This window comes from Salvelinus alpinus, chromosome 35 (assembly GCF_045679555.1).
Source record: "Salvelinus alpinus chromosome 35, SLU_Salpinus.1, whole genome shotgun sequence".
Classification (NCBI taxonomy): Eukaryota; Metazoa; Chordata; class Actinopteri; order Salmoniformes; family Salmonidae; genus Salvelinus; species Salvelinus alpinus.
The window spans coordinates 2,124,967-2,151,289 of record NC_092120.1 but is presented as its reverse complement, the minus strand read 5'-3'; the positions used below and the strand labels follow the sequence as shown (position 1 = coordinate 2,151,289).

The window sequence follows — 26,323 nt, the reverse complement described above, 5'->3', positions numbered from 1 at the left end:
GATTACCACACAAACCACAGAACAACGGCTGCTCAATTCCACTGAAGCGCTCCTTTTCCTGGACAGAAAGACTAAGAGGACGAGTGTCATGTCTCTACAGAGTATATAACTACAGACAGACGGCTCACTGAGATTCCATCAGGGAATCAGGTGACTCAGCCAGAGAAAGTTCCAGGCCCACGTAGCTTGTGTGCCCATTCAGTGCTAGCCAACTAACTTTATCTGGTATAGGAGTTAGCTGAATTGCTGTTAGACATGTCAGTGAATAAAAAGAGTAGAAATTAGAAAAGGAAGACTATTGTATTTTCTTTCTACACTATCTTAATTCCTGTTTTATAAAAAAAAAAAAGTGAAACAAGTTTGTCCTGTCCACAGAGAAAGAAGGAGGTTCTCAGGGCATGTTTAACTTGGTTCACATGGTCTGGGGGCTGTTCAGTTCTTCTTCTACTGTGAGAAGACTACAGATAACTCCTACCAGCAGCCGGCCTGTGGATTCACATTCATTAGAAAAGCAGGAAAGCAAGCAGCAAAGCACATTCTAGTTTGTACAGTAAATTACATGCTGTAATGAATTGACAAGTAATGAATTGACAGTATTTTGGAATAAACTAAGCATTTTTTTTTATATAGTTGTCTGAACCTTTCACAGCATACTCCATAAATACTACACTAACCATGAAAGCATTCACCAAGGGTTTAAGTCAAGTAGGTCACACAAAGGCTATTCTAAAAAGGTTAAATTAAGAAAAGATTCACACGCCTTTAATGTCCCACAGTTTATTACATTTAACCCTTATATAATAACAGTCCATACATACAATGACAATCCTGTCCCTCCAACATACTGAAACCTATTCTTCACTCTCCAACTCGCAGGCCAAGGAACTGAAATGTCAAGCAGCTATACATCTGGAAATAATCCTCCATTTTTTTATGAATTGCGCCAAACCCAATTATACTCGGAATTACATGTTCACTCCTATCTGCCTAAAAGACATGGACACCTGAATGTGATATCTCCTTTCTGGCAATTAGCTGGATCCGAATAAAACATCTTTAAATAACCAAAAAACTAACCCACACACATAATATCAAACTTTCACTAAGCAAGATTGTGACAAACATGTATATTTATTATAGTATTCCAGACAGTGTGCCAATACTGTTCTGGGGTTCTGGGGGCCTATATTATATAGTTGAATCTCAGATCAAGGGTGAGAACCCCTTCTGGCCACATCATAGTCCTAATTATTATTATATCATTTTGTAAATAGTGCTTTCTTCTAAACTCACCAAGAAAAGCATAGAAATCAAGGCTTGGCGTAGGCCAAACTCCAGGTGAACGTATGTAACTAGTTCAGCGTTGCACACCTTTCTAAATAATTAATAGATATGTTTAAATAGATACAAATTAGCATAATCAGATACAACAACAAAGAGAGAGTCCAAATTGATAGAATTGTTGGTAAGTAAGCAGCGTCACTCACTGAAGGTAGATCCCACAGCAATATTATTACTTTAACGTTAGTGTACAAGACATGTAAATAGTACACACTCCTCTTAGGAAATAGGTCCCTTGTTTTGAGTCCACCACACAGTTACTACAGGTTGTAGCTGAATGTTCAAGAGGTTAAGTTAAGGACTGATCTGGGTTCAGGAGAAGAAGCTGCGGAGCTGGAACAAGAAGTGGTCCTCCTTGTTTTTACTTGTCCTGCAGCGGCCATTCATATAGTCCCAAGCAGAGCGCTTACAGTAGTTGTAGAAATGCTCCTCTGCTTTCTTCAGGGTGAGGTTCAGGTCCAGAGTTCCCTGCAAACTGCACAGAGAGAAACACGGAGCGAAAGACTGATGAGTCTGGTTGTATTGCTTTGTAATGAAAAGGCAATGAGAGGATGGACGGACGCAGACACACACACACACACACACACACACACACACACACACACACACACACACACACACACACACACACACACACACACACACACACACACACACACACACACACACACACACACACACACACACACACACACACACAACCTGTTGGTGAACTGGATGAGCTGCACGTCGTTCCTACAGCTCAGCAGGACATCTCTGTTGTCCAATAATATGGTGGCACAGATGAAGAGTTCAAAGGTGAATTCTGTGTTGACGGCCTGTGCCTCAGACACTGGTTTATCCTCTGGAACCATCCCAGAACATCCGTTACAACACAAACAAATCACAAGAAGGATAACATACCATTGTTATAAGCAAATACAGAAGGACCAAAACGGGCTTCTGTAAATTCATATTACTAATTGTATGGACATATACACAACATGACCAAAAGTATGTGGACACCTGCTTGTCGAACATCTCATTTCAAAATCAGCGGTGGTCCCGTACTGTGAGTTTGTGTGGCCTACCACTTCGCGGCTGAGTCGTTGTTTCTTCTACATATTTCAACTTTAAAATATATAGTGTATTTGGAACCATAGGCTGTGCACTGTTTCTTATGTACTGTCACACATGTGACACATCACTGTCTCACTAGCCTGGGACTCACTAGCCTGGGAAGGATGGCCACAGGAGACTACCGTCTCTCCTACACCGTGACTACCATCTCTCCTACACCGTGACTACCGTCTCTCCTACACCGTGACTACCGTCTCTCCTACACCGTGACTACCGTCTCTCCTACACCGTGACTACCGTCTCTCCTACACCGTGACTACCGTCTCTCCTACACCGTGACTACCGTCTCTCCTACACCGTGACTACCGTCTCACCTATAAGTGACTACCGTGCCTACCATCTCACCTATACCGTGCCTACCGTCTCGCCTTCAGTTGAAGTCGGAAGTTTACATACACTTAAGTTGGAGTCATTACAAATCGTTTTTCAACCACTCAACAAATCTCTTGTTCACAAACTATAGTTTTGGCACGTTGGTTAGGACATCTACTTTGTGCATGACAAGTAATTTTTCCAACAATTGTTTACAGACAGATTATTTTGCTGTATCACAATTCCAGTGGGTCAGAAGTTTACATACACTAAGTTGACTGTGCCTTTAAACAGCTTGGAAAATTCCAGAAAATTATGTCATGGCTTTAGAAGCTTCTGATAGGCTAATTGACATTTGAGTCAATTGGAGGTGTACCTGTGGATGTATTTCAAGGCCTACATTCAAACTCAGTGCCTCTTTGCTTGACATCATGGGAAAATCAAAAGAAATCAGCCAAGGCCTCAGAAAAAAAATTGTAGACCTCCACAAGTCTGGTTCATCCTTGGGAGAAATGTCCAAATGCCTGACGGTACCACGTTCATCTGTACAAACAATAGTACACAAGTATAAACACCATGGGACCACGCCACCGTCATACCGCTCAGGAAGGAGACGCGTTCTGTCTCTTAGAGATGAACGTACTTTGGTGCGAAAAATACAAATCAATCCCAAAACAACAGTAAAGGACCCTGTGAAGATGCTGGAGGAAACAGGTACAAAAGTATCTATATCCACAGTAAAACAAGTCCTATATCGACATAACCTGAAAGGCCGCTCAGCAAGGAAGAAGCCACTGCTCCAAAACTGCCATAAAATAGCCAGACTACGGTTTGCATGGGGACAAAGATCGAACTTTTTGGAGGAATGTCCTCTGGACTGATGAAACAAAAATATAACTATTTGGCCATAATGACCATCGTTATGTTTGGAGGAAAAAGGGGGGGGCTTGCAAGCCGAAGAACACCATCCCAACCGTGAAGCACGGGGGTGGCAGCATCATGTTGTGGGGGTGCTTTGCTGCAGGAGGGACTGGTGCACTTCACAAAATAGATGGCATCATGAGGTAGGAAAATTATGTGGATATATTGAAGCAACATCTCAAGACATCAGTCAGGAAGTTAAAGCTTGGTAGCAAATGGGTCTTCCAAATGGACAATGATCCCAAGCATACTTCCAAAGTTGTGGCAAAATGGCTTAAGGACAACAAAGTCAAGGTATTGGAGTGGTCATCACAAAGCCCTGACCTCAATCCCATAGAAGATTTGTGGGCAGAACTGAAAAAGTGTGTGCGAGCAAGGAGGCCTATAAACCTGACTCAGTTACACCAGCTCTGTCAGGAGGAATGGGACAAAATTCACCCAACTTATTGTGGGAAGCTTGTGGAAGGCTACCCGAAACATTTGACCCAAGTTAAACAATTTAAAGGCAATGCTACCAAATACTAATTGAGTATGTACACTTCTGACCCACTGGGAATGTGATGAAAGAAATAAAAGCTGAAATAAATCATTCTCTCTACTGTTATTCTGACATTTCACATTTTTTAAATAAACTGGTGATCCTAACTGACCTAAGACAGGGCATTTTTACTAGGATTAAATGTCAGGAATTGTGGAAAAACTGAGTTTAAATGTATTTGGCTAAGGTGTATGTAAACTTCTGACTTGAACTGTATACCATGGCTACCGTGACTACCGTCTCACCTAGACCGTGACTACCGTCTCACCTAGACCGTGACTACCGTCTCACCTAGACCGTGACTACCGTCTCACCTAGACCGTGACTACCGTCTCACCTAGACTGTGCCTGCGGGCGATCCTCTCCTGGTAGCGGGCGCGGTCCACCTGCTGGGAGATGAGCTCCAGGTGGTCACAGCTCAGGATCTCAAAGAGACGCAGGGCGTCACAGTGCTCAAACTCTCTTTGGAAACCCAGCAGCAGCCATCTGGGAGAGGGGACACACATAAGTGTAAGTATACATATTTCATGCAAATACACCTCTTCAAATTATTGGATTCTGCCTTTACAGCCACACCTGTTGCTGACAGATGTATAAAATCGAGCACACAGTCATGCAATCTCCATAGACAAATATTGGCAGTAGAATGGCCCGTACTTAAGAGCTCACTGACTTTCAACGTGGCACCGTCATAGGATGCTACCTTTCCAACAAGTCAGTTCATCAAATTTCTGCCCTGCTAGAGCTGCCCCAGTCAACTGTAAGTGTTGTTATTCTAAAGTGTAAACGTCTAGGAGCAACAACGGCTCAGCCGTGAAGTGGTAGGCCACACAAGCTCACAGAACGGGACCGCCGAGTGCTGAAGTGTGTAAAAATCGTCTGTCCTCGGTTGCAGCACTCACTACCGAGTTCCAAACTGCCTCTGAAAGCAATACATTTTATTTGTAAGCTTCATGAAATGGGTTTCCATGGCCGAGCAGCTGCACACAAGTCTAAGATCACCATGCGCCATGCCAAGTGGTGTAAAGCTCGCCGCCATTGGACTCAGTGGAAACGCGTTCTCTGGTGTGATGAATCACGCTTCACTATCTGGCAGTCCGACGACAGAATCTGGGTTTGGCGGATGCCAGGAGAACTGTAAAGTTTGTTAGGCCCCTTAGTTCCAATGAAGGGAAATCTTAAAACTACAGCATACAATGACATTCCAGATGATTTTGTGCTTCCAACTTTGTGGCAAAAGTTTGGGGAAGGCCCTTTCCTGTTTCAGCATGACAATGCCCCTATGCACAAAGTGAAGTACATTTACATTTACATTTAAGTCATTTAGCAGACGCTCTTATCCAGAGCGACTTACAAGTCCATACAGAAATGGTCGAGATCGGTGTAGAAGAACTTGACTGGACTGCACAGAGCCCTGACCTCAACCCCATCAAAAACCTTTGGGATGAATTGGAATGCCAACTGCGAGCCAGGCCTAATTGCCCAACATCAGTGCCCAACCTCACTAATGCTCTTGTGGCTGAATGGAAGCAAGTACCCGCAGCAATGTTCCAACATCTAGTGGAAAGCCTTCCCAGAAAAGTGGAGTCTGTTATAGCAGCAAAAGGGGGACCAACTCCATATTAATGCTCATGATTTTAGAATGAGATGTTCGACGAGCAGGTGTCCACATACTTTTGTAGTGTATGTACTGCAAACACATATAGATGCAGTATATGTGTTGTGTTGTGTTGTGTACCTGTGACAGAAGGTGAAACTCTCCATGCTATCTGTGATCAGGTGGGTGTGGAGCTGAGGGTCCAACTCCTTCAGCAGTGCTGCCTCCAGCTCTGAGTGACAACAATCAAAACGTTAATAACATTACCTTATTATCAAGTCCATACCATATTATTACACATGTACAGAGAAGACAGACAAAAAAAAAAAAACATCATTAAAACTAACAAACCTATCTTCCTGTGCAGGCCGTCAGCGCGGAAGTCCTTGGAGAACTTCTCCATGTAGCAGGAGAAGCTCCAGTAGGTGTCCACCTCAGAGTCCAGAACCTCCAGGAATCGGCTACAAAGGTCATTCATCCCCTGGGCATAGCTCACCTCTGACCCCCAGCACATCAGCATGACACACACAGTATGAGGAAGGTAAGTAAATACAGTTACTTTAGCTTACTACTAAGACTAAGGGGATAATTTGAACATGAAATATGCGTGTACATTTCTCGTAAACTCTGAATTTACTTCCATGGCAGATAGGGGTGAAAACGTACACGCACATTTGTCAAATTAGGATTGTGTGACATTTTACTACGCCAACATATATTTCGCCATTAGAGGGCTCTCTAACGACACTTTTTTTCCGTGGTTGGGTGACAACCGGCTTATGACTGATGACCAATATACAGTATTTGCAGCACTAAAAACTGAGATAGGCAGGATCAAAGATAAACAGAGAGAGAGAAAAGAAAGAAAAAAATGACAGAAGAGAAAGAGACAATAGGAGAGAGAGAGATTACCTGGGTGAAAAGCAGCATATGTGATGAGAATATCCCTCAACACCAGCAGATTGCCCAAGCCTTCACCCCTGTAAAAGCAAACAAACCGTCAACACTAGGGTTGCAAAGGGGGAGAATGTTACCGGTAACGTTACCCGTACACTACTGGAATATTGGACACTTTCTAGGATTTTAGGTCATTTTCATAACATGTAACAGATAAAATAAGATGTTTTAAAATGTGACAAAGCTGTTAAACATAATCCTTAATATGACACATTAATTTTTGAATACAGTTGGTGTTCAATGAGTGTTTCAGCATGGAATATCCTTTCTATCTTTTTTATACGCCTTTATTTATTTTACTATGGGTATGTCAATATGTCTTTGTTGTAAATGTTTAGGGGCCGAACTGGTGGCAGTTGTGAAAAAAGTAAATAGTTGGAAGAGTTGCAGAGGTAATTGCAAACAATGTCATTATATTTAATATGTTTTTTCATTATGTAGGTCTATCCACTAGAACATAACTTTTTTTTTGCAACCCCACCATGTGATGTAGTGATGTAATAAAAGGCCAATGTTAACTTTTTTAAATTGGGTCTATGGCAGCCTATTTACAAATCAGTTTGACAGTACTTCAATCTAAAGGAAGTATGGGTTGAGGTGACAAATGCATCAGAAAGGTATTGGGAAGTTCAGAAGATCATCAGGCAATAATTTTGCATGGTATTCTGTGTAGAAAAGATCATAATTGATGATATTATTTTCCCCCCAGTCTGATTTAGAGCCTGGTCTTGTCCACTCTGTTCTAATGAGTCCTGTGCAGCTTGAGGGACACAGAAGACACATAAGTATTCCTTATCTTTCAGTGAAGGCGTCATAATATTTTGTAGGTAAACCGTAAAAAATTGAGACACATTTGTAGGAAGAAAACAGAAACTGCTCTGTTTATTACAACTGTATCTAGCAGCTACTGGAGGTTACTGACAGAACCCTGGTTCTATGAACCAAGAGCAATTATTCATATTTTTTATTTCAGTCGCAACCCCTAGTTTGGGAAACGCTGCACTAGAAACTAATGGACAATATGGACACACAGATGTAAAGATTAAAAAAATATCACTATTTTTATGTTTTTTTAATTTTTTAAAGTTACCATAGATAAATGAACTGTTAATTACCAAAATGATTGACAAAATCTGATAACTTTGGTAAATGACCAGTAGTTTTGCAACCCCCGTTAAAACAAATCAGATCAAATACACTGATACCTCACACAAAAAGACTATGTGATCCTTAAAATGAGAAACTACATGTAGCCTACTGGCTTTATATGGGTTGTAATGTCAAGCTAAAAACCTTTAACGTTGTAACGACACAGCCTTCTTATCCTAAAACCAACAACAGGTAGTCAGTGTGTCACTGCTTACACATGTTGACAGAGAACGAACACTTAAGGCCCTACTCCAATATGCCCTGTTGATTTAAGTGTTGAACTGTTTGTAGCTGACAGCCTGCCAGAGGAGTTTAAACATAAATCCTGTTAAGCTTCCTGTTTCTGTTAAGTGTTGAGCAATGTTCCCTGTAAAGGCATCGGCATGCTTTAGTTCGCCTGGCGCCTAGCCGAGCTCGGCTAACCGAAACCAAACTAATGTGATCGCTTACTCCAATAAAAAAAACTTTGCTTGAAAAACAAGAAAAAAAAGTGGCAATAGTACTGTTTGTCCATTTTGAGATGCCGAAGCCAGTATACACTTCCTCAATAAATCAGGATTAATTTAAGATAAAATTAATGACAGATTTCCTGAGTTGAGGTTTTTCCAGAGGAGATCTTAATCGTGCAATTTTGCATCTGACTAGAATGTTTGGTGCAGTATTTCTCAAGTGAACAAAATGTGCATGAGGACGAGTCATCTCTCGTTGAATGACAACAAGCACTTCATTGAAGAATCCCTACTGGTGACCAATCTCCGACGAGGGGGCGTAGACTCTGGCCGACTTACTATTTGATCACCACAAAGTATTGAGTATTCATCTGTGAGAATTTCATTGGCGCTCTGTCTCAATGTACAGAGACTGAAGTTGATAATGAACTAAAGCCACTCACGAGTAGTAGGGTAGGTCTCTGTCTGTCCGAGGCACGTCCTTGTCGATGATTCGGATGGCCTCTTGGAGCTCCTCCAGATCAAAGGTCACCCGCTCAAACAACACCTGGGTTCAGGGGTCAGAGAAACAAAGATATTAGTGATCCGATGGACTATGTCTTCATCTCAGACTTCAGTCTGTAACATACTGTAGACTGTAAAGGTCTGTAACAAGACATGTCAACCTCTGACAGTGTGACCAGCTGTTAAGAGATTGTAAAATATAATAATATATATAATATTCAGTAATACAATGACAGAGTGAATTATATTGTAAAATATAATATATATAATATTCAGTAATACAATGACAGAGTGGATTATATTTATTTATTTATTTATTTTTATTTAACCTTTATTTAACCAGGTAGGCAAATTGAGAACACGTTCTCATTTACAATTGCGACCTGGCCAAGATAAAGCAAAGCAGTTCGACACATACAACAACACATAGTTACACATGGAGTAAAACAAACATATAGTCAATAATACAGTGAAAAAAAAAAAAAAAAGTCTATATACAATGTGAGCAAGTGAGGTGAGATAAGGGAGGTGAAGGCAAACAAATATATGTATAAATAAATAAAAATATAAAAGGCCATGGAGGCGAAGTGAGTACAACACAGCAAGTAAAATAAAAACTAAAAAAAACACTGGAATGGTTGGTTTGCAGTGGAAGAAAGTGCAAAGTAGAGACAGAAATAATGGGGTGCAAAGGAGCAAAATAAATTAATAAATAAATACAGTAGGTAAAGAGGTAGTTGTTTGGGCTAAATTGTAGATGGGTTATGTACAGGTGCAGTAATCTATGAGCTGCTCTGACAGCTGGTGCTTAAAGCTAGTGAGGGAGATAGGTGTTTCCAGTTTCAGAGATTTTTGTAGTTCGTTCCAGTCATTGGCAGCAGAGAACTGGAAGGAGAGGCGTCCAAAGGAAGAATTGGTTTTGGGGGTGACTAGAGAGATATACCTGCTGGAGCGCGTGCTACAGGTAGGTGCTGCTATGGTGACCAGCGAGCTGAGATAAGGGGGGACTTTACCTAGCAGGGTCTTGTAGATGACCTGGAACCAGTGGGTTTGGCGACGAGTATGAAGCGAGGGCCAGCCAACGAGAGTGTACAGGTCGCAGTGGTGGGTAGTATATGGGGCTTTGGTGACAAAACGGATGGCACTGTGATAGACTGCATCCAATTTATTGAGTAGGGTTTTGGAGGCTATTTTGTAAATGACATCACCGAAGTCGAGGATTGGTAGGATGGTCAGTTTTACAAGGGTATGTTTGGCAGCATGAGTAAAGGATGCTTTGTTGCGGAATAGGAAGCCAATTCTAGATTTGACTTTGGATTGGAGATGTTTGATGTGAGTCTGGAAGGAGAGTTTACAGTCTAACCAGACACCTAGGTATTTGTAGTTGTCCACATATTCTAAGTCAGAGCCGTCCAAAGTAGTGATGTTGGACAGGCGGGCAGGAGCAGGCAGCGATCGGTTGAAGAGCATGCATTTGGTTTTACTTGTATTTAAGAGCAGTTGGAGGCCACGGAAGGAGAGTTGTATGGCATTGAAGCTCGCCTGGAGGGTTGTTAACACAGTGTCAAAAGAAGGGCCAGAAGTATACAGAATAGTGTCGTCTGCGTAGAGGTGGATCAGAGAATCACCAGCAGCAAGAGCGACATCATTGATGTAAACAGAGAAGAGAGTCGGTCCAAGAATTGAACCCTGTGGCACCCCCATAGAGACTGCCAGAGGCCCGGACAACAGACCCTCCGATTTGACACACTGAACTCGATCAGAGAAGTAGTTGGTGAACCAGGCGAGGCAATCATTAGAGAAACCAAGGCTGTCGAGTCTGCCAATGAGGATGTGGTGATTGACAGAGTCAAAAGCCTTGGCCAGGTCAATGAATACGGCTGCACAGTATTGTTTCCTATCGATGGCGGTTACGATATCGTTTATGACCTTGAGCGTGGCTGAGGTGCACCCATGACCAGCTCTGAAACCAGATTGCATAGCGGAGAGGTGTGGTGGGATTCGAAATGGTCGGTAATCTGTTTGTTAACTTGGCTTTCGAAGACCTTAGAAAGGCAGGGTAGGATAGATATAGGTCTGTAGCAGTTAGGGTCAAGGGTGTCCCCCCCTTTGAAGAGGGGGATAACCGCAGCTGCTTTCCAATCTTTGGGGATCTCAGACGACACGAAAGAGAGGTTGAAGAGGCTAGTAATAGGGGTGGCAACAATTTCAGCAGATAGTTTTAGAAAGAAAGGGTCCAGATTATCTAGCCCGGCTGATTTGTAAGGGTCCAGATTTTGCAGCTCATTTAGAACATCAGCTGACTGTATTTGGGAGAAAGAGAAATGGGGAAGGCTTGGGCGAGTAGCAGAGGGGAGGGCAGTGCTGTTGTCCGGGGTAGGGGTAGCCAGGTGGAAAGCATGGCCAGCCGTAGAAAAATGCTTATTGAAATTCTCAATTATAGTGGATTTGTCGGTGGTGACAGTGTTTCCTATCTTCAGAGCGGTTGGAAGCTGGGAGGAGGTGTTCTTATTCTCCATGGACTTTACGGTGTCCCAGAACTTCTTTGAATTTGTGTTGCAGGAAGCAAATTTCTGCTTGAAAAAGCTAGCCTTGGCTGTTCTAACTGCCTGTGTATATTGGTTTCTGGCTTCCCTGAAAAGTTGCATATCACGGGGGCTGTTCGATGCTAATGCAGAACGCCATAGGATGTTTTTCTGTTGGTTAAGGGCAGTCAGGTCAGGAGAGAACCAAGGGCTATATCTGTTCCTGGTTCTAAATTTCTTGAATGGGGCATGCTTATTCAAGATGGTGAGGAAGGCATTTTTAAAAATTGACATGTCCATGAATATAAAACACAGTTTGTAGCCTAACACCCATATCCTGGTGCAATATAAACTGACAACATTTCAAACAGCCCCAAGCTAAATTACTGTAGTACATTTTCAATGCATAGCACTTCTGTTGAACATATTAACTATGAATAAGTGAATGGCCAATAGGGAAGGTGAATGGTAATTTTGATCTCTTACACTCAAAAATGTAAAGAGGTAGAAGCAGTTAAACCATATACTTTGCAGGGGTTTTGAGTGTACTTTTTGAGGCTGGTGGTTTACCTGGGCCTGTAGCTCCAGGAAGGACAGCCTCTCCCTGACCTCATCACTCTGGTTCTGAGCCTGCAGCTGGACCCTGTCCTGCCTCACATCGAAGTACCGCACCGCTTCCACCAACTCAGCTAGAAACACACACAGGGAGGGAGGAAGAGAATTATAGACTGGTGAGCGAGAGTGAAGGAAGCAACTTTACAGGAGGAAACAAGGGAGAATTTACGAAATTGGTTGAGCTCAGATTCCAAAAGAGAGTATAAGTTGATCTACATCCGGGCCCTACCATCGGTGCCATTTATACGCAGTCGGACAGCGGCAGGAAAAAGCTGCTGCCACTTCCTCTTCATGGAGTGGTAGCGGACGTTGAGCTGCTCCTGCAGTAGGGGGCGCTCCAGAGAGGTGGAGCTGCAGGGGTACATCCCGAACAGGAAACGCCACACCTGGCCACGCTCCGAAGGGGACACACCACCTAGACACATACAGCACAGGTTGAGTCCAGATACTTTATAATGGCTTCTTTCCTCCTGTGTGTTCATTTTCCTCACTCCTCAACTTCACTGATGGGAAACAACTGGACAGGTGAGAGATGCAATGACATGTCCACTTGGTGTTCTGGACTGGTAGGTCTGTCTTTAGCTTTTCAACAGAATCGACTCAGGTGATAATGGTGAGACAAGGACTTTTGCATAATTTCACAGGAATGTGAAGACAAGACTAGAACTAAAATATAAAAGATAAGCTATTGGATCACTTGGCCTCTGACTAGATATACATATACACACTGCTCAAAAAAATAAAGGGAACACTTAAACAAACACAATGTAACTCCAAGTCAATCACATTTCTGTGAAATCAAACTGTCCACTTAGGAAGCAACACTGATTGACAATAAATTTCACATGCTGTTGTGCAAATGGAATAGACAAAAGGTGGAAATTATAGGCAATTGAGATGAGACGGAGTCTACAACCCACACAAGTGGCTCAGATAGTGCAGCTCATCCAGGATGGCACATCAATGCGAGCTGTGGCAAGAAGGTTTGCTGTGTCTGTCAGCGTAGTGTCCAGAGCACTCCGTCTCATGCTACCACTAGAGTGAGAGCACCGCCAGCATTCAAAAGTGACCAAAACATCAGCCAGGAAGCATAGGAACTGAGAAGTGGTCTGTGGTCACCATCTGCAGAATCACTCCTTTATTGGGGGTGTCTTGCTAATTGCCTATAATTTCCACCTTTTGTCTATTCCATTTGCACAACAGCATGTGAAATTTATTGTCAATCAGTGTTGCTTCCTAAGTGGACAGTTTGATTTCACAGAAGTGTGATTGACTTGGAGTTACATTGTGTTGTTTAAGTGTTCCCTTAATTTTTTTGAGCAGTGTATATACAGTGGGGCAAAAAAGTATTTAGTCAGCCACCAATTGTGCAAGTTCTCCCACTTAAAAAGATGAGGCCTGCAATTTATCATGATGAAAATTACAGGCCTCTCTCATCTTTTTAAGTGGGAGAACTTGCACAATTGGTGGCTGACTAAATACTTTTTTGCCCCACTGTGTGTGTGTGTGTGTGTGTGTGTGTGTGTGTGTGTGTGTGTGTGTGTGTGTGTGTGTGTGTGTGTGTGTGTGTGTGTGTATATATATATATATATATATTATTAAATGTAACCTTTATTTAACTAGGCAAGTCAGTTAAGAACAAATTCTTATTTACAATGACAGCCTACCCTGGCCAACCCCTAACAACGCTGGGCCAATTGTGCGCTGCCCTATGGAACTTCCAAACACGACCGGTTGTGATACAGCCTGGAATCGAACAGCGTCTGTAGTGACGCCTCTAGCACTGAGATGCAGTGCCTTAGACCTCTGCGCCACGCGGGAGATAAAGTGGCTAATTTATTCCTTCTAGCTAATTTATCCCTAAACAAACTAGGCTTCTCAAGGAATGAGTGGCTTATAATGGTTAGTGTGCAAAACAAGTCTTGATCCCCAGCGTGGAGACCTTTAGCCCCCTTCTTAGAGCTCTGACAGGGATCATTATATAATGTTTTTGCACCATAGTCACTGCAGCTAATGATATCGCGCCAGAGGAGAGAAGGAATGTGCATCGATGAAAGAGGGAAGGGGGGGGCGGGTTTTTCCATGTTCCTGGTTACATTTTCTGATAAACACAGTCACAGTAGTAACCCCTCTGTAGCAGTATACCATGTACCTAGCTCACAGAGCTCTACCTTGCGTGCAATGGAAGACTCATGACTCATGATTTTCAGCACGACGAAGCCCTAGGGGTTCCTACGTCAGTGGGGGGTTCAGTGTTTACAGTCAACACTATGCACCCTGAGTCCTACATCTTGGTCATATACTGTAGCTGTTTCCCCTAACCACTGATACATGGTCAGATATTTTGTCATCCCTAAATGGTTAAGGTTATGATTGGTAGTTGGATAATCTGATCCTAGATCTGATGTTAAGGTCCATTTCACCTTGAGCTTGAAAACATGTGAGTGAAGGCCCTGAGTGTACCGGTGACTGTAATTTACACACTGATGCAGATAGAAGCTAGAAAGTATAGTGTCCCCAGCTATTCACCCATTCATACACTCCTCTTGTTTTCCCTCAGGAGCAGCTGTGTGTGGACTGTTGATGTCATACCCACAAACCATGACTGATGGATTTCATGTGAATAATGATTTTTCCTCCCTCTGAACATAATCTGTCAGATCACACCAAAGTCTTGACTGGTAACTGTAAAACCAAACCATTGTCTGTTTCTAAAATTCTTTGCTTGAGGGGTCTCAGTGAGGTTTGATTACATGGCTTTCTAGAGAATGGTTGAACTGTAGTGCAGTCAGCTAGCTCCTCAGGCAAACATCACTTGACTTCCTCTTGACTTGTAGATAGTGATAGAGCAATACCAAATATGGGAAACCCAGCACTGGGAAACAATTTAACTTTACTTAATTTAAACTTTGTGATAGGCTCCAGCATACTGGCCCATAATGTTTGAATATGAAATAATTGTCAATAAATTAATATGTTGAATTATGAATTGCTGAATTGACAGTGATTCATGCCCATCAATTTCTCTTTAGGATATCGTATCCCATCCTTACCATTCTTGAAAATGTGCATCCGCAGCCTGGACTCGTCCACTCTCCCCTCTACGTCCATAACGCCAGGTAACCCGAGAGGTGTCGTGGAAGGAGCAGGTGCGTTTACCAATGGTACTTGGTACAACTGCTGGTTGCCAAACTCCGCCGTGACATGATTGCCAGGTGAACTTCTTCCCGTTGTCCCATTATTTTCCTTTGTTTTAAGGGGAGTCCCACATACCCCGAGTTCTTTGGCGGTACTTTCACGACCGGGAATATCGAGTGCAGGTGAGTGCGGTAACCCGTTCTCCTGTAGAGTGTCCATGATGTATATTCTCACTAACGACACAAAGTGTAAAACACAAACATCCCTCCTCGTGATACCGGTTTGAGTGCCCGCTACATTTGTTTGTTGCAAAATAAAAAGTAGCGTTTTACGTTCCTTTCACTGTTATGTTTATGCTGCGCTCCGATTTTAAATGGAATATGCTTCAATACACAGGAGTTAGGACATTTCCCAATTCAGGCAGGAATCCATGATGTGGAAGACTTCTATGCTCTGCCCACTTAAACCTCACGACCAAAGTTCTTCCTGTGAGTCAGTCATATGACTGAACCTTACTGTTTTGTGTGTGAGGCCTACATTCGGGTTTTTATGTCGGGTTGAAAGCCGCAATTCTTCCGCTACAGGAGCATTTTAACACCACCTAGTGGTTTTTATGAGACAACTATTTGTACTGTATAGGGCTAGGCTACACATGGTCAATCTGGCATAAGCGTTTGAAAAGTGAAACGCCTTCATTCATATTCTTGGCATTTTATGATGGACTAGGCCTACAGCTAACTAGTCTAAACTGCTCTTTTATCACCCTACACCCAAATCTTTACATTTCCTCCCACACTATGAATGGAAGTGGTCTGTGAAATGGAGATTCAGTGCAATAGTAAAAGTACAAACTAATGACTAACATAATGACCATACAATAAGTTGGGCCTTTTTCCATTCATTAATTGAGTAACTACTTAAGATTTTTTTATTTAACCTTTAAATTGTCCAAATTACATCTTTAAGAACTGATTGTGAGGCCTCCAAGCACTATGATGACCAACAGCTTCACTGCCAGAAAAGCATAAAAATAAAATAGTTGCATCTCTGAAGTATTCTCCTCTTCTGCACCTTAAGAACAAAATCATATTGAAAACATTAACTACAAAGGGAAGGACAACTGTCATCTGTATGATAACTTGATACATTTTTGACCAATACAATAGTAAGGGAGTAAATGTGATATTTTTTTACCTAATATGTGCATTTTCTTTGTTGTGTTACCTGGGATAACTGAGGTAAATATTAACCCATAAGGTGTAGGCTTAGCCTCGCTGAGGAGGAGTCTTGTCCCATTGCCATGGTACTGCTTGTCCTTCCCATTGACGCAGCAATGCAGAGTGCAGAAGTAGTAGCCTATGTCATTCAGCTCTAACCAGATCATCAGGATGCTTGTGTCTGTTGTGTTCAGGTCGTAGGTTTTCTGAAACCTCCCCTTGAATCGGGGCAAGTCACCCATCTCCCTCCACACCTTCCTCTGGCCATGTGTGGCCGTGTTGATGTACCATTCTGCCCTGCAGCCAGTGATCAGCTCCCCGCTGTCCGACAGGACACGGCATCCCATGGAGACTTTCTGGCCCAGTGTGCTGGTCACCACAGGGTTCTGGTCCACCCATACACGACAGAAAGCCTGATGAGGGACTGGACAACAGAATAAACAAATACTTATGACAAATGTTATGGTATAATTAAGCAATAAGGCCCGAGGGGGTGTGGTATATGGCCAATATAGCACGGCTAAGGGCTGTTCTTATGCACGACGCAACGAGGAGTGCCTGGACACAGCCCCATTAGCCGTGGTATATTGGCCATATATCACAAACCCCTGAGGTGCCTTATTGCTATTATAAACTGGTTACCAATGTAATTAGAGCAGTAAAAATACATGTTTTATCATACCCGTGATGTACGGTCTGATATACCACGGCTGTCAGCCAATCAGCATTCAGGGCTTGAACAACCCATTTTGTAAATAACTATATTTCTGTCAAGAGGATGACTTTCTTTGCCAGCAAGACAAAAGAGAGTATACAATAGTGAAACTAGTTTACACCTGTTTAGATCTCTCCCATAGTTAACATTGGGGTTTGTGTCTGCCAACTGCACAAAACTAAATTAAAACCCAAACAAGATAAAACCATTACCTTTGAGAAGGATGATCACAATTAGGACAATGTGAAAGGTAGTCATTCCTTACAGCAACAAGAAGAGCCAAATAATTTGCATGTTGTATGATACCAAAAGTCAGATTTTATGGGTTGAATAGTGGAAGAATTTCATCCAAATAAGATAAATTTACTAAATGTGTCATTAAAGTCTTACCTTATGCCCCCAAATAGTACCGCAACAATTACAATAACCAACTTTACTTCCTTAAGTTCATTTCCTGATGCTCTAGCTACACTCTTGAGGTAAAAAAAATATAGAGATATGAGTCAAACCCACTGTGGTTTCCAATGTAGGTTTGTGTGAGCAAATGTCAATTGGATGTGGATATCAGAAATATTTAATGTGTATGTTTAAATCATTGACCTTGCAAAGGCCTAAAGAATATAAAAGTGGATTTGTTTTTCTACTTTAAAAGTTCCAGAGAGGGGTGAGAGAAAGACAGAGAGGGGTGAGAGAAAGACAGAGAGGGGTGAGAGAAAGAAAGAGAGGGGTGAGCGATAAAGAGGTGAGAGAAAGACAGAGAGATTATGAGAGATTTTTTTTCTGCGTTCCTGATCATGCGTCAGTTACACTCATACTCACTACCCCACAATCCCCACCCCGTGGCAGCCCCTCTCTAGTAGAACACCATGTACCTAGCTAACAGAGCTCTACCTTGTGTGCAATGGAAGCCTCATGACTCAGCTTTTCAGCATGACAAAATCTCTTCGGCAACCACAGGTTAGAGATGATTGTGTTTACAGTCCAACACTTAATTAACCCTGGGTCATATCTCTCTTTCTCATATCTCCCTTACTGATAGAGTGAGAGAGAGAAAAACATTTAGTTCCTTGACAGTTGTGGGAATGTACATTTTTAGTTACCCATTGGTTCTGGGAACGAAGCCATACGTTTCCTGACCGGTAAAATGTTATGTTTTTTAAACGTTCTGAAAACAGAAGTGAAAATTTAGCCTGTTCTGGGAATGTTAATTTTTAGGGTACAGGGAGGTTCTGAGAACGTTTCATTATGAAACCCTGAAAGTTTTCCTGGAACATTTTACTAACATTGAGATAAAAAATGATAGGCTATTTGAAGGTAATTAAATAACATTCTGAGAACATGTTTCAATAACACTGTTGGCTTAGTTTGGGTTAACTGTTTTGAACCCATGGAAATTCATTTGTTTAGGAATTTTTATTGTTGTGGCAAGGCATCTGTGAGATTCAAACCTATGATCTTCTGTTTTCTATTCATGGAATTAGTCCACTGCGCCAACAGGATGTACAAACAGGCCCAATTTCAAAGGAAACAAGCGCTCATTAAGATTAGGTGCCGATAGAGAGAGTTTTGTTGATGCTGAGAACGGAATGTTTTTAACTTCTTCTTTAAAAAAGGTAACATTCTTGCATTAAAAAAATTTTTATTGTGTTTTTTATAGAAAGTTATCTTAATGTTCTAAGAACATGACGTTAAATAGAACCATGAGGAAAACCTGCAGAAAACATGTTGAAGTACTGAAATTTCCACCTAAGAAACATACGGTTCTCAAAATGTAATGTGCCATCTGGGTATCCTGCACCGTTCCCAGAATGTTGTGGGAAGGTTGTGTTCAAAATAACCATAGGACAACCACACTCTCACCAAGCTCTAAGAAGGGGCGGCAGGCAGCCTCGTGGTTAGAGCGTTGGACTAGTAACCGAAAGGTTGCAAGATCAAATCCGCGAGCTGACAAGGTAAAATCTGTCATTCTGCCCCTGAACAAGGCAGTTAACCCACTTCCTAGGCTGTCATTGAAAATAAAAATTTGTTCTTAACTGACTTGCCTAGTTAAATAAAGGTAAAAAAAGAAACATAAGGTTCTCAGAACATTATGTGCTAGCTGTAATTAGCCAACAGTTTTCACACTTCCTAAAAATGTTTTGTTCAACCATCATCATTGGTGGTTGAACAGGAAATAGGAAACAGGAAATATACATGCAATACTTTTGACACCACTCTTGTTATAACTGCTTGTCACTCATTTTATTGGAACCATTTGGCTTTTAAGATATGTGCCGGTGCCATGGTCACTGCTGGTGTTTTCCTTGGACCTGTAGCCTCCTGTTTTTGCACCTCTTTTCACAACACAGTGAGTATCCTCTGTAGATTTGAGTTTTTATTTTGTTATTGCTGTTGTTTTATTTTGTTGTTGCTGAACCAACATTATTTCCCAGTGCTTTACAGTCTATGCTATGCTTGTTGGTCAGTGGTAATGTTGTATTTGGTTGACACAATTATGATGGGCGTGCCATCTGACACCAGGCATCTTTAACACAACATGTAAACGATATTAGGAATCCGATGCGTCATTAGTTAGAGTTAACTTTCAAATCTCTCTGTTGGACCAGAAGAGCCCATTGATGTGGATTGAGATGATGCTCATTTTGTCTCAGGCCTGTGGCACTAGTGGTATGTGATTAATTTTTATGTCAATATGCACTCAGTGTTTTCTTATGCTATGTCTAAACAACATGAACTGAATAATCCTTTTGTTGTTAATTCAAACACAGGTGTGGATTGGAAAGCTGATTACCCAAAGGTTGTTTTTACCAAAATGGGAGAAGATGTGACCATACCATGCAATGTTACCTATCCCCCGTCCCCATCTAAAGAGCCTGTCCAGGCCTACTGGAAACGCCTGGGAAATACTAAACTAAACATCAATGATAATGACAAGAATGAATTCCTCTATCACCCCAACAACACATTCGTAATCAAGAGTTTTCAAACCAGGACCAACCTGACAGGAAATGTCACTAAGAGAAACTGCTCCCTGAAGATCAATATAATTCAACATGGCGACATTGGGCGCTTCTACTACTTGAGAATTGCCACTGGAGCCGACAACTTCAGTTTTAATAAAGAACTTGTCTCCATTCAAATATCTGGTAAGCAGAGGATGCAATGTAAAGTGCCTTTGTTCAGTGTGTCATTCATTTGATTTGGAGGAAACTAATCCCTACTGTATTTTGTCCATTCAGGAACCTCCGGGACTATTTCAATCATACCAATGGACAAGTCAAACACAGGTGAAGTATTCAGCTTAGAATTTTCACGTACACACCGAATTTAAAATGTTGCTCTGAATCAGATATTGGTTTACTTTAGAAATTACCAGTAAACCTGACACAGTTGATAACAGCAATAACAATGGCTTTGTCTCCTTCTCAGTTGATTCCACAACTACAGTCCCACTAGCCACCACAGAATGTAAGTAGACTCTCAGGGCCAGTTTCACAGACCCACATTAAGCCTAGTCTTGGAATTAAAGGTATGCTATATCTACAGTGCCTTCAGAAAGTATTCATACCCTTTGACTTATTCCACATGTTGTTGTGTTACAGCCTGAATTCAAAATGGATTCAATATTTTCTTCTCACCTATTTACATCACAGGAGGTCGGTGGCACCTTAATTGGGGAGGACAGCCTCATGGTAATGACTGAAGCGGAATTAGTGGAATTGTATCAAATACATCAAACACATGGAAACCATGTGTTTGATGCCATTCCATTTACTCTGTTCCAGCCATTATAATGAGCCGTCCTCCCTTCAGCAACCTCCACTGATCTACATAAAATACCCCATAGTGAGAAAGATAAAACATGTTTTTAGCAACGTTTGCAAATTTATTAATAAAATAATGAAATATCTTATTTACATAAGTATTCACAACCCTGAGTCAACCCTGAGCTTTGGCAGTGATTACAGCTGTGAGTCTTCCTGGGTAAGTCTCTAAGAGCTTTGCACACTTGAATTGTACAATATTTGCACATAGTTTTTTTTTTATTCTTCAAGCTCTGTCAAGTTGGTTGTTGATCATTGCTTAACAGACCTTTTCAACTCTTGCCATAGATTTTGGTAAGCGACTCCAGTGTAGATTTGGCCTTGTGTTTTAGGTTATTGTCCTGCTGAAAGGTGAATTTGTCTTCCCGTGTCTGTTGGAAAGCAGACTGAACCATGATTTCTTCTAGGATTTTGCCTGTGCTTATCTCCATTCTGTTGCTTTTTATTTAAAAAACCTAGTAGTTTTTGCTGATGACAAGCATACCCATAACATGATGCATCCACCACCATGCTTGAAAGTATGAAGAGTGGTACTGTACTCAGTGATGTTAGATTTGCCCCAAACATAATGTTTTGTATTCAGGACATAAATGTAACAATAAAATAAATAATTTGCAAACAGGATGCATGCTTTGGAATATTTTTATTCCGTACATGCTTCCTTCTTTTCACTCTGTCAGTTAGGTTAATATTGTGGAGTAACTACTATGTTGTTGATCCATCCTCAGTTTTCTCATATCACAACCATTGAATTCTGTAATTGAAATCACTGTGTGGTTTCTTTCCTCTCTGGCAACAGAGTTAAGAAAGACACATGTATCTTTGTAGTGACTGGGTGTATTGTTACACCATCCAAAGTGTAATTAATAACTTCACCATGCTCAAAGCGATATTCAATGTCTGCTTTTTTTTTTACCCATCTACAAATAGGTGCCCTTCTTTGTGAGGCATTGGAAAACTGGTCTTTGTAGTTGAATCTGTGTTTGAAATGTACTGCTTGACTGAGAGACCTTACAGACAGTTGTATGTGTGGGGTACAAAGATGAGGTAGTCATTCAAATATCATGTTCAACACTATTATTGCACACAGTGAGTCCATGCGACTTGTTAAGCAAATTTGTACACATATATACAGTTGAAGTTGGAAGTTTACATACACTTAGGTTGGAGTCATTAAAACTCGTCGTAAGTTTACATACACCTTAGCCAAATACATTTAAACTCAGTTTTTCACAATTCCTGACATTTAATCCTAGTAAAAATTCCCTGTCTTAGGTCAGTTAGGATCACCACTTTATTTTAAGAATGTGAAATGTCAGAATAATAGTAGAGAGTGATTTATTTAAGCTTTTATTTCTTCATCACATTCCCAGTGGGTCAGAAGTTTACATACACTCTATTAGTATTTGGTAGCATTGCCTTTAAATTGTTTAACTTGGGTCAAACATTTCGGGTAGCCTTCCACAAGCTTCCCACAATAAGTTGGGTGAATTTTGTCCCATTCCTCCTGACAAAGCTGGTGTAACGGAGTCGGGTTTGTGGGCCCGATTTCTTTGGATTTTCCCATGATGTCAAGCAAAGAGGCACTGAGTTTGAAGGTAGGCCTTGAAATACATCCACAGGTACACCTCCAATTGACTCAAATGATGTCAATTAGCCTATCAGAAGCTTCTAAATCCATGACATCATATTCTGGAATTTTTCAAGCTGTTTAAATGCACAGTCAACTTTGTGTATGTAAACTTCTGACCCACTGGAATTGTGATACAGTGAGTTATAAGTGAAATAATCTGTCTGTGTAAAGAATGTTAGGAAAAATTACTTGTGTCATGCACAAAGTAGATGTCCTAACCGACTTGCCAAAACTATAGTTTGTTAACAAAGAATGTGTGGAGTGGTTGAGAAACTAGTTTTAATGACTCCAACCTAAGTGTATGTAAACTTCCGACTTCAACTGTATATATTATACCCCCCACCCCCCCTAATTTGAGTAAACTAATAAACAACAACACTTGTTGTCTACTTCCAGCTCATACAAACAAGGGGTTGAATACTCAAGGGCTTGTAAGTAAGCATTTCACTGGAGCATGTGACAAATACCATTTATTTGATTTGATTTTACATTTTAGCTTTTCATTTTTTACTTTGCCAACATTTCTACAAACATAATTCCACTTTGACATTATGTTGTATTGTGTGTAGTCCGGTGACAAAAAAATCTCAATTTAACCAAGAAAATAAATTCAGGCTGTAACACAACAAAATGTGGAAAAACTCAAGGGGTGGGAATACTTTCTGAAGGCACTGTATCCATTTGAGAGAGGGTCTGTTGATTTTGCATTGGGAGGCAGGTAGCCTAGCAGTTAAGAGCGTTGGGCCGGTAACTGAAAGGTTGGTGGTTTGAATCCTTGAGCTGTGAAAAATCTGTTGATGTGCCCTTGAGCAAGGCACTTAGAACTAGTTGCTCTGGATAAACGTGTTGACTAAAATGTAAAAAAATATAAATTCAAATGAATAATGGAATGAATAAATATTCCTCAGTCCTAATCAGAATGTTTTTCACAGTGTTTGAGGACGCGCTATCCACGACCACATATATTGCCACCACGGTCCCAGTGGTTGCAGTTCTACTGGTTGCTGTATTGGGGATTGTTTGGTTCTTCAAGTACAGGAAAAGGTGGGTCCGGTTGATGGGTATCCCCAGAGGGATGCACTCAAGCTTGACTGACATTGATCCATTTCTATAGCAACATCATGTCCCCTGCCTTATATTAGTCATTGCAGATACATTTGAAATACATTTTTCTCACATTCACTAAAATAACTGAATTGATTTAATAGGTCCAGGGGTGTCACTAAGCAAGAGTCTGGATATTATGCTAATTTCACCATGACAACTCCAACGACCAAACCTGAAAGGTATGCTTAAAACTATGAAACATCCTTCATTAAATTGCTAGTTTGACATATTTCGTTTTTTCTTCTGAACATTACTCTAAAATGTGTTCTTTGAGTTGACCTACAGTGTCAGTGAGATACTTGTCTTCCCCTATCTCCACAGAGTCAAAACTACAAAGAAGAAAGATGACACCCAAATTCCTCCTCCAAAGGTCATCGATGAGCCCGTCTATGGCAACGTCCAGGTACATTACAGCACCCTGAGCAGATCTGTTTTAAACTGACAGTACTCTTTATATTGATATCAACAGTCTACATGTACTAAGTCATCAGCTTTGGACACACACTGTTTGACTCAACGTTGTTTCCATGTCATTTCAATGACATGACATTGAAGCAACGTGAAATAGATGTTGAGTTGACTTCTGTGGCCAGTGGGTACTAAATATGTTTACCATGTTGGCCATTTAGTGTTGTGTGCATAGCTTGATGATAGCCCTTTCCCTACCTTCCCTGCCTGATTTCTCCATTTCTCTTTACAGGGTCCAGACGATCCGATGGACAGTATGGATCAAATGGACAGTGTATATGCAAATGTGGATCATGCAAAACAGTGATGAAGCTGCATCTCAGATATCAGCACTGCTTAATAATACTTGTTGAATGTGTGTGTGTGTGTGTTTTATCTTGATTGTTTTCTTGTCAAAAGGCAGCTTACAGTGTCAGCCCTCATTTTTCATATCCTGTTTGACTTTCACTTGGTTAGACAATAATATGTGCAGTTTGTTTGTTAAATGTAATATACATAATTCAGTATGTAACTATTTTTTAAAGGACTGGCTTTCAAATAAACATACTTACTGAGATGATATGCTACCGGTTGTTTGATTCAATCTATGTCAAAACATTTCACAAAAACAGATCTCGCAGTCCTATATTGACAACCATTCACAACTAAACGTAACATTTGTGCTGAGTTGGACAGAAACATATTGCCAGAAATTGATTTTTTTTTTAGACTAAGGTTTTCTGGGTAGAAAACACATTTTGACACATGAGATTCACGTGTCAAAGTCAATACATTTTCAGAGTTTTGATTGATTGAGTTTTAAGTTTTCTATGTTGCGTATGTGAACAAATGTATCTGATAAGAAACTTTGCAGACAATAACTGCCACTGTTAGTTTGGAGTGGATGCATATATAGGCCTTGATTTTGGTACTCAAATGCAAAGTCTCAGGGTAAGAGTGGGTGAAACTCTGGCATATTACTGGACATGAACTAAGGAAACACAGAGAAGGTACTTCTGCGTTCTTATTTTTTCAGTTCAAACTCAAATACATTGCCTTCCGTGTTTGACGAATGAGAGCTGTTCCAATTGCCTTGGTTTTAGGATTTAATTCTACGGCATCGGTTTTAACACATTCCCTCTCTTTTCTTCCACAGTCACCTGAGATGGAGATCAAACTGCTGTTTCAAATTTTGCTGTTATACGGTATCTCCTTAAAACCGCTTAAAGGATCGCACCCTTTTTAAAAAAAATTATCTAAAATGACATACCCAAATCTAACTGCCTGTAGCTCAGGACGTGAAGCAAGGATATGCATATTCTTGATACCATTTAAAAGGAAACACTTTGAAGTTTGTGGAAATGTGAAATTAATGTAGGATAATATAACACATTAGATCTGGTAAAAGTTAATATTATTATTATTATTATTTTTTCATCATCTTTGAAATGCAAGCAAAAGGCCAGAATGTATTATTATAGTTTAGGTGCAATTTTGGCCACTAAATGGCAGCAGTGTATGTGCAAAGTGTTAGACTGATCCAATGAACCATTGCATTTCTGTTCAAAATGTTGTATCAAGTCTGCCCAAATGTACCTAATTGGTTTATAACTGTGCACTCTCCTTAAACAATAGCATGGTATTCTGTGCAGTTAGATTAACAATAATTTAAGCTTTCTGCCCATATCAGATATGTCTGTCCTTGTCACTCCCTGATCTTTTCACCTGTCCTTGTGCCTGTCTCCACCCCACTCCAGGTGTCACCCATCTTCCCCATTATCCCCGGTGTTTTTATACCTGTGTTTTCTGTCTGTCTGTGCCAGTTCAACCAGCGTTTTTCTCTGAGCTCCTGTTTTTCCCAGTCTGTGTTTTTCTCTCGTCCTCCTGGTTCTGACCCTTGGTCAGCACGCCTGCCTGACCATTCTGCCTGCCCCTGACCTCGAGCCTGCCTGCCACCCTGTACCATTTTGGACACTGACCTGGTTATGAACTCTTGCCTGCCCCTTGGACTATAATAAATGTCAGAGCTCAAACCATCTGCCTCCCGTGTCTGCATCTGGGTCTCGCCTTGTGTCGTTATAGTCCTGGGAAATGTACTTGTTACTTACAACTTCATGCTAATCACATTAGCGCACGTTAGCTCAACCGTCTCGCAGGGCGGGGTTAATTTCCTGATAATATTACAGCAGTCATGTTTGTGCAAGCTGTCTATGTA

The 26,323-nt window shown here is 41.1% G+C and overlaps 3 protein-coding genes across 7 annotated transcripts; 1 reads left to right on the top strand and 2 right to left on the bottom strand.

The window, feature by feature from the left end:
• Positions 1 to 761: 761 nt before the first annotated feature.
• Positions 762 to 15,730, bottom strand: LOC139563958 (TBC1 domain family member 15-like). Its single transcript, XM_071383049.1, has 10 exons — positions 15,081 to 15,730; positions 12,257 to 12,442; positions 11,983 to 12,101; positions 8,827 to 8,930; positions 6,741 to 6,808; positions 6,180 to 6,326; positions 5,970 to 6,060; positions 4,569 to 4,717; positions 2,044 to 2,185; positions 762 to 1,816 (listed from the first exon to the last, which is right to left on the bottom strand). The coding sequence occupies exons 1-10, from the start codon at positions 15,382 to 15,384 to the stop codon at positions 1,654 to 1,656; spliced, it is 1,473 nt and encodes a 490-aa protein (XP_071239150.1). The 5' UTR covers positions 15,385 to 15,730; the 3' UTR covers positions 762 to 1,653.
• Positions 15,108 to 24,695, top strand: LOC139563964 (uncharacterized). Of its 4 annotated transcripts, none has more exons than XM_071383068.1 (10): positions 15,108 to 15,242; positions 19,364 to 19,444; positions 19,707 to 19,764; positions 19,866 to 20,243; positions 20,337 to 20,384; positions 20,527 to 20,565; positions 23,487 to 23,598; positions 23,763 to 23,840; positions 23,983 to 24,064; positions 24,362 to 24,695. In XM_071383068.1, the coding sequence occupies exons 2-10, from the start codon at positions 19,379 to 19,381 to the stop codon at positions 24,434 to 24,436; spliced, it is 936 nt and encodes a 311-aa protein (XP_071239169.1). In that variant the 5' UTR covers positions 15,108 to 15,242; positions 19,364 to 19,378; the 3' UTR covers positions 24,437 to 24,695. The 4 variants fall into 4 exon arrangements, with proteins under 4 accessions (XP_071239169.1, XP_071239168.1, XP_071239167.1 ...); XM_071383067.1 differs by having other exon boundaries at positions 19,704 to 19,764; XM_071383066.1 differs by lacking the exon at positions 15,108 to 15,242 and adding an exon at positions 18,013 to 18,054.
• LOC139563976 (uncharacterized) lies at positions 16,071 to 17,573 on the bottom strand. Of its 2 annotated transcripts, none has more exons than XM_071383084.1 (4): positions 17,488 to 17,573; positions 17,310 to 17,357; positions 16,360 to 16,806; positions 16,071 to 16,236 (listed from the first exon to the last, which is right to left on the bottom strand). In XM_071383084.1, the coding sequence occupies exons 2-4, from the start codon at positions 17,353 to 17,355 to the stop codon at positions 16,127 to 16,129; spliced, it is 603 nt and encodes a 200-aa protein (XP_071239185.1). In that variant the 5' UTR covers positions 17,356 to 17,357; positions 17,488 to 17,573; the 3' UTR covers positions 16,071 to 16,126. The 2 variants fall into 2 exon arrangements, with proteins under 2 accessions (XP_071239185.1, XP_071239186.1); XM_071383085.1 differs by having other exon boundaries at positions 16,390 to 16,806.
• Positions 24,696 to 26,323: the final 1,628 nt, after the last annotated feature.

Excerpts from the sequence above, each read along its gene's own strand:
- LOC139563976 (XM_071383084.1), bottom strand. The coding sequence starts at position 17,355 with ATGACTACCTTTCACATTGTCCTAATTGTGATCATCCTTCTCAAAG. Across the intron at positions 16,807-17,309 it reads TGTGATCATCCTTCTCAAAG|TCCCTCATCAGGCTTTCTGT; the intron begins GTAATGGTTTTA and ends TCTGTTGTCCAG. Across the intron at positions 16,237-16,359 it reads AAAGAAAATGCACATATTAG|GTGCAGAAGAGGAGAATACT; the intron begins GTAAAAAAATAT and ends TTTGTTCTTAAG.
- LOC139563958 (XM_071383049.1), bottom strand. The coding sequence starts at position 15,384 with ATGGACACTCTACAGGAGAACGGGTTACCGCACTCACCTGCACTCGAT. Across the intron at positions 12,443-15,080 it reads GATGCACATTTTCAAGAATG|GTGGTGTGTCCCCTTCGGAG; the intron begins GTAAGGATGGGA and ends GTATGTGTCTAG. Across the intron at positions 6,809-8,826 it reads AGAGACCTACCCTACTACTC|GGGTGAAGGCTTGGGCAATC; the intron begins GTGAGTGGCTTT and ends TTGCTTTTACAG.
- LOC139563964 (XM_071383065.1), top strand. The coding sequence starts at position 18,028 with ATGACAAAATCTCTTCGGCAACCACAG. Across the intron at positions 19,445-19,703 it reads GCACCTCTTTTCACAACACA|AAGAGCCCATTGATGTGGAT; the intron begins GTGAGTATCCTC and ends CTGTTGGACCAG. Across the intron at positions 20,244-20,336 it reads TGTCTCCATTCAAATATCTG|GAACCTCCGGGACTATTTCA; the intron begins GTAAGCAGAGGA and ends TTGTCCATTCAG.